At 59.4% G+C, this 9085-nt stretch overlaps 1 protein-coding gene across 1 annotated transcript in view; it reads left to right on the forward strand.

The window, feature by feature from the left end:
• Nucleotides 1-25: 25 nt before the first annotated feature.
• Nucleotides 26-9085, forward strand: part of Maff (v-maf avian musculoaponeurotic fibrosarcoma oncogene homolog F) — a gene marked incomplete in the record, with an annotated part of 10403 nt that continues 1343 nt past the window's right edge. Inside the window, 3 exon segments of the mRNA XM_013511539.1 lie at nt 26-268; nt 8240-8306; nt 8716-9085. Of these exon segments, the coding sequence (XP_013366993.1) occupies nt 8271-8306; nt 8716-9085 (406 nt within the window).

The raw sequence follows: 9085 nt of genomic DNA on the forward strand, positions 1-9085 counted from the left end.
AGTGTATGACTGGGTTTTTATGAATGAAAGGAATCCTGTGCGTGAGTAATTCCGGGAAGCTCGCTTTACAACTGCGCGCGGCTCCGGCCCCCTGCACCGCCCGCTCCACAACAAAACTTTGGCGCGGCGCTCCCGGGAGCTCGGATCCGAGGGACTGGCGGTTCGGACCGGAGAGGAGACAGCCCAGGGCACGGGCTAGGACAGCCGCGGGGACCGCACCGAGACGCGAGCGTGCGAGGGGCGCCAGGCCTCGCGGGCCGGGAAGAAGGTGAGGGACGCCGGTCGGGGACGGGGACCGAGCGGCCGCCCCCGGAAGCAGGGTCGTTGTGCCCGGGTTGGCGCCGTCGGCGTCCGGGCGCATCCATTACGGGGACTACGGGCGTCGGAGTCGTGGGGGGGGGGTACCCGGACGGGGCCGAAGCCGGCCGGGCGGGGCGGAACGCGGACCCGGAGGAAGCGAGCGCAGCTTCAGCCCCGCGGCGGGGGCTGCACATACGTGACTCGGAGGGAACAGCCTTGGACCGGTGCCCGCGGCCGTGCGTGCGCGGTTTGTTTACGTCCGCGGGCGGCGGACGTGCGCGTGTGTCCTGGCCCGCGTCCTGGGAGCTCTGCCCGGGCGTGCGCGCACGCGGGTGTTTGTGCGTGTGTGCACTGCGTGTGCGTGTGTCGAGCGCTCTCCTCGGAGCCTGTGTGTACCTCGCGGAGGGCGTGTCCTCGGGTGACCACAGCAGTAAATGCGGAATGAGGACCTGAGCTGGGGAAGCAACCCAGCCCGGGTCACACGGAGTCTGGAAATTCTCGCCTCAACCTTCCCACCAGCCAGGACTGCCCGGTTTCTGCTGTCCCTGGAGTTTCCCAGGGCCCTAACCATGTGACCCCAGTGTTTGTCCCCCGCCCAGAGCTGGCGCCTGCAGCAATAGGGTGGGGCGGAGGTACCCGTGTCCCCACCCAGCTGAGCTGGGGGTGAGGTAAGCCAAAGCCACCCTTCACCTGTCTCCCGTGGACCTGGTAACAAAGTGAGTGGGAGCCCAGGGGGTCCGTGTTTTCAAGCTCCCTGGGAAGGGCAGACCTTTGGGCCGCTGTCCAACCTCTCAGTCTCAGGAGAAACCGGAAGGGCCAGAAAACGCAACGCAAAAGCGGGGTTTCTTCCTGATGGCTACTGTGGCTAGTTTGGGTGGCGAGGCGGTACCTGGTTGGTCACGGAGAAAGGATGAGGTGGAGCTAGTGGCTGCCTTCCTGGGAGTTCCAGCCCGCATGAGGGACGGGTTAGACTGGACCCATCCATGGGCTGTGGGACCCCAGAACCAGTTAAGCTGCCCTTGGCCTGGCAGGGTCAACAGGGTGGGGGCGGGTGGTCTTCCTGCGTGCAGGGTTAACATGGCCCTGCAAAAGCACCTGGTCAGTCTGGCAGCCTGAAGGATGGGCTGGAGAGAGATCCCCCGATCCAAATCTGTCTTCTCCGTGGTCCTCTGGGAATCACAGGCTGGGGTGGGTGGGAGTTGAGCTTCCTAAGGTGAAGAACTAGTGGTCCATTAGCTTTGACCCTTTGTGCCCTGGTGATCTCTGCCACCACAGGGGGCACCCCGGAGGTCCCCATCCCAAGCAGAACTAGGAAACCTCCTGCATGGTGGCGGGTGGAACCGGGGACTCTCTGCCAGCCGATACACGCAACCTGTTTCCAGGGAACTGTGGGAGATAGAGGCAACCACCCTCTGCACGCTTCCCAGCCAAGAGCAGGGGTGTCCAAGAGTGCGTGGGGCTTGAGTAAGGGGTTTGTCGCAGGGGCCAGGCAGTCCTATCCCCCAAGCCGGGCAGGAAATGCCCTGGAGTGGGGCTGGCGTCAGGGGATGAGGGGAGTGGCTGCTTGGCTCAGTCACCTATGGAAAGTTAGTAGCATCAAAAAAGACTTCACCGGGTTTGGGGATATAGTTTAGTGGCATGATGCCTGCTTGGCAATTGAGAGGTCCTGAATTTGATTCCCAGAGTACTAAAAAAAAAAAAAGAAAAAAATTCCCAAAAAGGCTTCACCTCCCCTAGGATTAGAAGAAAGCCACCAAACTAATGCAGAACACAGTGGATGGTGTGAGGGGAAATCACTCCGGTTAAAGGAACGGAACAGGACCCTCAGCGCAATCAGGGAAGGCTTCCTTGAGGAGGTGGCCAGTGAGCAGGGTCTGGTGGAGTGGTGATCTTCTGTGATTCCTCTTTGGACCTTCAAGGCCCAACATGGAGCCTGGCACACTGTAGTTGCTTCTTGGATGTTTGTTGATTGAATAAATGAGCCCTGGCTTCATGTCCTTGAAGACACAGGGAGATAAAGGGCTGGGAGGCCAGGGAAGCAGAAAGCCAGGGCATGGGTCCCTTGATGCTAAGTCTTAAAAGTTGAGCAGATCTTCAGGGATCAAGTGACATCCTCCTTTCTGCACACAGTAACAGGAGTGGAGGTCTGGTCTTTTACTCACTGTTAGCTGAGATCCTACAAGGTGGAGAGCCCAAGGTGGAGACCTCGAGGGTGCAGCGCCTCTGCGGGCTGCAGGGAGGTTTAGAAATGGCTGTGTAGGTCCAGTCAGTCACCAGCCCTCGGGCAGCTCTGGGGTTCAGAGGTGGAGGAGGTGAGAGCAGAGGGCAGTGAGCAGGTGCTGGGGCCCTGGTCCAGCTGGAAGAGGAAGCAGCCCTGGTGGAGGGGTGACAGTCCCTGTGTTTGTGTTCTTATGTCCCTCCCCTTCCAGGAAGCCTTCCCTGATTTCCTTTCCCTTGTTCCAGGGCCTCCCCTCCACTGGTGATCTCTGGGCCAGAATTTCCCACTCTAAATTCATCAATCATTATCGCTGGGAGGTGCCTTAAGCTCAGGGGAGGCTTGGCGTGTGTGGGAAACTGAGGCTCAGCGAGGGAGAGTGACATACCTGAAGTCACACAGCGCGTATGAGTGGGTGGCAGAAACGGGATGGGCCGCGGGCTGTTGGTGCTGGTTCTTCCCGCCTTGCTCCCTTCCAGCAGGGAGGAGGCTCCACAGCACCAGCTGCCAAGACTCAGGAAAACACATTTTTTCCCTCTGTCCTCACAGAGCCAGCAGCCTGCTCAACAGGCAGAGAGGGGCTCCTGCCAGCAGGGGGCCACTGAGGGGAGGCCACAGGGCTGGGAGCCACTCATGGGCAGCCACCAGTCCCCCAAGAGCAGTTGTGGTCCCTGTACCTCCAGTGTCCGGACCCGCAGCCCTGGTGGCTTCCGGGGAAAGGAGGAGCGGTCAGGAGGGGTGGGGTCCCAGGGTCAGCCAGGCTGGTGGTGATCGGGACCCTGGCACCTTGCCTTACACCCTGTCAGGGGCTGGAGGCCGAAAGCCTGGGTGACGGGGAGGCCCCCCTCCTTGTGACTTGTTCTCTGCGTGACTGCTGAGTGAGGACATTCCTGGACACACGTGGGTGCCTCAGCTGCCAGCAGAAGGAGGCTGAGGGGCTGAGGCCAGGCCAGGGCATGGAGAAGGAAAAGCAGGTTCAAGCCCTCCTTGGGCTGGGCATGGTGGCGCATGCCTGTGATCCCAGCACTTGGGAGGCCGAGGCAGGAGGATCACCACAAGTTTGAGGCCAGCCTGGATTACACAGTGAGACCCTGTCTCTAAACACCAAAACAAAACCACACACACACACACACACACACACACACACACACACACAAAGTCCTCCTTGGCCCTCAAGGCATTAGGCCCAGTGCAGGCCTCCAACATCACAGAAGAGGGGGCGCGGCCGGTTCATCTCAGGGCCACCCTGGAAGGCTGTGTCCCGGAGGATTCTGAGGCTGCGTCCAACTCAATGGGAAACAGCTCTATGTTGAGAAAGACTGGGGCTGGGCCTCTCACTCGGAGGGAGTGCTATGACACTGGTGCTTTGAGCAGAGAGGGGTGACGGTGACAGAGGATGAGCCCCCATGCGCAACCCCTGCTCTTACCTAAGCCGCTTGGATTCTACACAGTAACATCGGGATGATCGTCCTACTTTACAAGGGAGGAGACAGGAGCAGGGGACCGGGGTACGGTTTTCTGCGCCCTCGTCCTGGGTGCTGCTGCCCTATGCTGTGTGACCCTGGGTGACTCTGTTGCCCTCTCTGGCTGTGCCCTCACAGAGCTGCCGAGGGTCCAAGCTGATGGCTGTGGGAGGGATCAGGAGTCAGTCCTGGCCTCTGCAGGTATCCACAATCCTCTCCACTTGCTGGGAGGCAGCTACTTGCCAGCTGTGTGACTGCAGGCAGGTGACACCCGTGTCTGGGTCTCTACCTCCCCTTGGGTTAAGTAAGGAGGCGGCGCCAGAGGGTCCTCCAGCGAGTCAGGGCTGGACCCCTGTGCTGCTTGGGGTCGGAGCAGCAGTTTCAAAACCTCCCGGATGTTCGCGGCCCTCTACGGTCTATCCACTCGCTCCCACCGAAGCCCTGCGAGTCGGAAACGGTCTGGTCCCGTGGATGGAAGGTGGAGATCCAGAGAGGTGGCCCAGGGTCTCGAAGCCTGGAGAACACAGGCGTGGAACCCACACTCAAGCTGGCCCCCTGCCCGGCGGGGCCCTTTCCCTGTCTCCCCTTTGGGCAGTCGGAGAGGGTCCCTTCCGCTCCTTCCCGTGCTCCTGGTGTCTGGGACGTCTCCACTGGGGGAAGCCAGGAGCCAGATGCAGAAGCGGGAGAAGTGGAGATAGGGCAGGAGGCTCTTCTCTCAAACCGGCTCGGGTTGGATCTGGGTTCCCACACTAAGCAGCTGGGAGACGCCACCCCACACCCGCGCACAGCACACACAGCACTCAGGGGGGGCATACAGCTCACCCTAGGAGGAGGACAGGGAGGGCTGCGTGGCGGAGATGCCGGCACCCAGGGCAGGATGAGGGGGAGGGGGCTGCTCATCCCGGGGATGAGAGAGAAAAGCATTACGTCATGGGGCTGGGACCCGGCCCAGAGGCAGGAAAGTGCGGGCGGAGGAAGTGAAAGAAATTCCTCGGCGCTGGAATGCAGAAGCGGGCGGGGGAGGTCGGGTAGGGACCCGGGGTGCCTCGTTCTCTGGACGGCAGGAGCGGGAGCATGGAAGTTTTTGCTCTGCGAGGCGGCAGGTCAGGTACACAGATTCACAGCGTGGAAAAATCCTGCCGCCGCTGGGAGAGGAAGCTGGGGCCAGCAGGGCGGGGTGCTGGCACCTCCCAGGTGTGGGCAGGTGGCCCTTCAGGTGGCACACGAACGTCTCCAGGTAGCATATGGAAAATCAGGCAAGGGTTTATGTGATTTGCCCAGGCAGGATGGGGGCAGGGTACAGAGACCCCCAAGGAGAGCTGGGTAGGTGGGGCAGCCAGGCCCAGGTCGGGAAACTGCGGCCAGGACCCACACTGAGCCCGTGGGTTCAGCAGCTTGGGGATCCACTGTATGAGGCAGGCCTTTCCCGCTGCCTGCACAGGAGGCTGAGAGCTGCCTAAGTCCTGGCCTAAGGCACAGGTCTCAGCCTCTCCCAGCTATACCACTAGAAGCCTGGTGCCAGCCGGGCGTGGTGGCGCACGCCTGTAATCTCAGCACTGGAGAAGCTGAAGCGGGAGGATCGCTGTGAGTTCCTGGACAGCCTGGGCTCCATAGTGAATTCAAGGCCAGCCTGAACTGCATATGGAGACCCTGCTCAATCCCTCCTCCTCCCTGCCGAAAGGAAGCCTGGAAGCTCTTAAGACCCTCCCAGCCCCAGGGCCACAGCAGCTGCCTGTGCCACGGAATCTCTTCAAGTGTCAACTTCCCTTTCCTGTCCCACTCCTTCCTTCCCGCTGAGCTGCCAGACTCCTGACTGCGTGGGCCAGCAGGGGCTGGGGGTTCCCAAGAAGGCTGGACCGTCCCCGCCTCAGCCTGAGTCATGCTGAGAGTTCAGTAAACCCTTGGGCATCCACCTCGGCCAGGCATGGTTTAGGCCCTGGTGGGTGGGACGAGACAGACACTGAGTGAATCCATAAAATGTATGCGAGCAGTGATTCTATAGCATGGAAAGTGCAGTGGAGAAACAGGTGGGGAAAGGGGTGTGCGTGCACGTGTGTGTACATGTGTTTTGTGTACCCAGGCTGGGAATGCTGAAATGGATAAACATGGTTTTTTTCAGAGGCAGGGTCTTGCTATGCAGTTCAGGCTGGCCTTGAACTCATGGTGATCTTCCTGCCTCAGCCTCCCTGGGCTAGGATTAGGATTACAGGTGTGCGCCACCTTGCCCAGCTGAACATGCAATTTTTTTGTTTGTTTGTTTGTTTGTTTGTTTTTTCCGGTACCGGGAACCGAACTCACGACCTTGCGCTTGCCAGGTAGGCGCTTTGCCGCTGAGCTAAATCCCCAGCCTCTTTTTTTTTTTTTTTTTTTTTTTTGGTGAACATGCGATTTAAAGAGACCTGAAGGATGAAGAGGCAGACTTGGGGGCTGTCTAGGGAATGAGACTGCCAGGTGGAGGGGGCTGCCGGTGCCAAGGCCGTGGTGGGGCCGCTCACCATGCGTCAGGGTACAACAAGAGACTGCAGGGCTGAGCAGGAGCTGAGATGGGGAGGGGCGAATGCAGGGGCCACTTCACCAGCACCCTCTGGCCTCTGTGGTGGCCCGGCTTTGCTGCCAGAGATGGGAGCCAAGGAAGGGTCCTGAGACCGGGGTGACAGGATCTTCAGATGCTGCTGCCCAGGGGAAAAGCAGGGCATGGAGAGGTTCACTGACCTGCCAGGATCCATGGTAGCAAGTGCGATGCTACCAAAGGGCTGGCGTGTCTGGCCGCAGGTCTGTGCACTTTCTGTCTCCCCTAGTGTCCCCTAGACTGCCCTGGGTCTTCCCGGTGTGTTGGAGGTGGGGCTGACCCTGAGTTCAGCTCCACCGGCAGCTCAAGGAGCCAGGGCCTGGCATTTGATTTTTGTTTTGTTTTGTTTGGAGGTGGTCTTGCTATGTAGCCCATAATTTGCAGTCTTCCTGCCGCAGCCTCTTCTGAGCTGTTGGTATCATAGATTAGCACCCAGGTGGACCACGTTTTGGTTTGTTTTATTGGTATTGGGGATGGAACCCAGGGCCTTTGCTCTAAGCTACATCCCCAGACCTTTTTAGCTTTTATTTTGAAACAGGGTCTTGCCAAGTTGCCTAGGCTGTGCTCAGACTTGTGATCCTCCCGCCTCAGCTCCCGATCCGCTGGGATTACAGGTGTGTGCCACCTTGCCTAGCTGGACCCGGTTTTTACCCCCTGATCTCTAGCAGTCTGAGCATTGCTCATGATCATGCACAGGGGAACTGGCAGGAGAGGAAACTGAGGCTCACACTGAAGGGGTGATAAGATCAGAAAAGAGGGGGGCAGAACACATCTCTGCTTCAAAGGGGCTGGGAGACAGTCCCCTGTTCCAGCTCATGGCAATGACAGCCTGCCCCCAGGATGTCCCCTTTGTGAGTTTTTATTCACCTCTGTCTCCTCAGTGGTGAAGATAAGGCAGAGTTCAGCCAGGTGTGGTGGTGCACACTTGTAATCCCAGCATTCAAGAGGCTGAGGCAGGAGGATCACTTTGAGCTTGAGGCCAGCTTGGGCCTCACACACAATGAAACACTGTCTCAAAAACAAAAAACAAAAAATACCAAATCAAATAGTTGTGTTTGGCTCCATGTGGAGGAAGAGTGGCTGATGGCAGCCACTTCTTTAGTGCTGCTTTATTGTGCATCTGCTACATGCCAGGCACCGACTTCAGCAGTGAGGCAGTGGTCAGACAGGCAGTGCCCTTGTGGGCTTAAGTTTTGGTGGAGGAATGTGGGAAGGAGAGACAGATCATAAACCATGATAGGAACCAGACAAGCCACAGTGAGTGGCCTGCACCTATAATCCCAGCTTCTTGGGGGCCTCCAATGAGAGGATCATGGGCTAAGACCAGCCTGGACAATGTATTGAGACACTGTCTCAAAAATCAGAAGAGGTGACTTATGAGGGTTCATAAATGGGGTTAATGATGTCACATGGAGGTTTTAGCCAGGATGGTTAGGGAAGACCTCTCTACAAGCTGGGTTGGCCTAGATGATAAGGAATTGTGGTGGGGAGACAGAAGAGTAATGAGAACAGCAAGTGCAAAGGCCCTGAGGTCGGAATGATCCATTTAGGGAGGCTGCTATGGTTGAACCAGTGGGGTCAAAGATGGTAGGTATTAGTTCTAAGATAGCAGGGGCCTTGAATGCCAAGGTAGTGAATTTGGATTTTACTCAAAGTGGAGGGGGAAGTGACTTGACCCCGGTCCTCCCATAGGTTTCCAGCCCAGAGGGCACCTGCTGCAGACATGTCTGTGGATCCCTTGTCCAGCAAAGCCCTGAAGGTGAGTCAGTGGTTGCCCCCCACCCACCCACGCAGGCCTCCACATCCCAACTTCCCCTTTCCTTCCCAGAATCTCCAGGGGTGGCTAGGCAGGCGGCAGGAGCTCTCATGGCAGGAGGACAGGTCACTTCCCGCTTTGGGCCTGCTTCCCCGTTCTGAGGTGCTTTCCGGGCTGGGTTTCTTGGGCTGAGCCAAGGACTTCACACTTGGGTAGGTTTCAGCCGAGCCCTGGCATGGCCTCCTCTGTGTTCCGATCCAGCTTGGCCTGGTTTCTCCTTTCGGGATCCCTACTCTCCTTCAAGGTCTTAGAGCAGGTCCAGCCTCCGCCTTGGGGGCTACGTCGTGACGGGGCGCACGTGGCAGGGGGTTGTGGGAGTGGACCCCGGGCCTCAGTTTCCCCGCGCCCGCAGGTCAAGCGCGAGCTGAGCGAGAACACGCCGCACCTGTCGGACGAGGCGCTGATGGGGCTGTCGGTGCGCGAGCTGAACCGGAACCTGCGCGGGCTCTCGGCCGAGGAGGTGACCCGGCTCAAGCAGCGGCGCCGCACGCTTAAGAACCGCGGCTACGCCGCCAGCTGCCGCGTGAAGCGCGTGTGCCAGAAGGAGGAGCTGCAGAAGCAGAAGTCGGAGCTGGAGCGCGAGGTGGACAAGCTGGCGCGCGAGAACGCGGCCATGCGCCTGGAGCTCGACGCGCTGCGCGGCAAGTGCGAGGCGCTGCAGGGGTTCGCGCGTTCGGTGGCCGCGGCCCGTGGGCCCGCCGCCCTCGTGGCGCCCGCCAGCG

Source organism: Chinchilla lanigera, unplaced genomic scaffold (assembly GCF_000276665.1).
Source record: "Chinchilla lanigera isolate Chin_1 unplaced genomic scaffold, ChiLan1.0 scaffold00012, whole genome shotgun sequence".
NCBI lineage: Eukaryota > Metazoa > Chordata > Mammalia > Rodentia > Chinchillidae > Chinchilla > Chinchilla lanigera.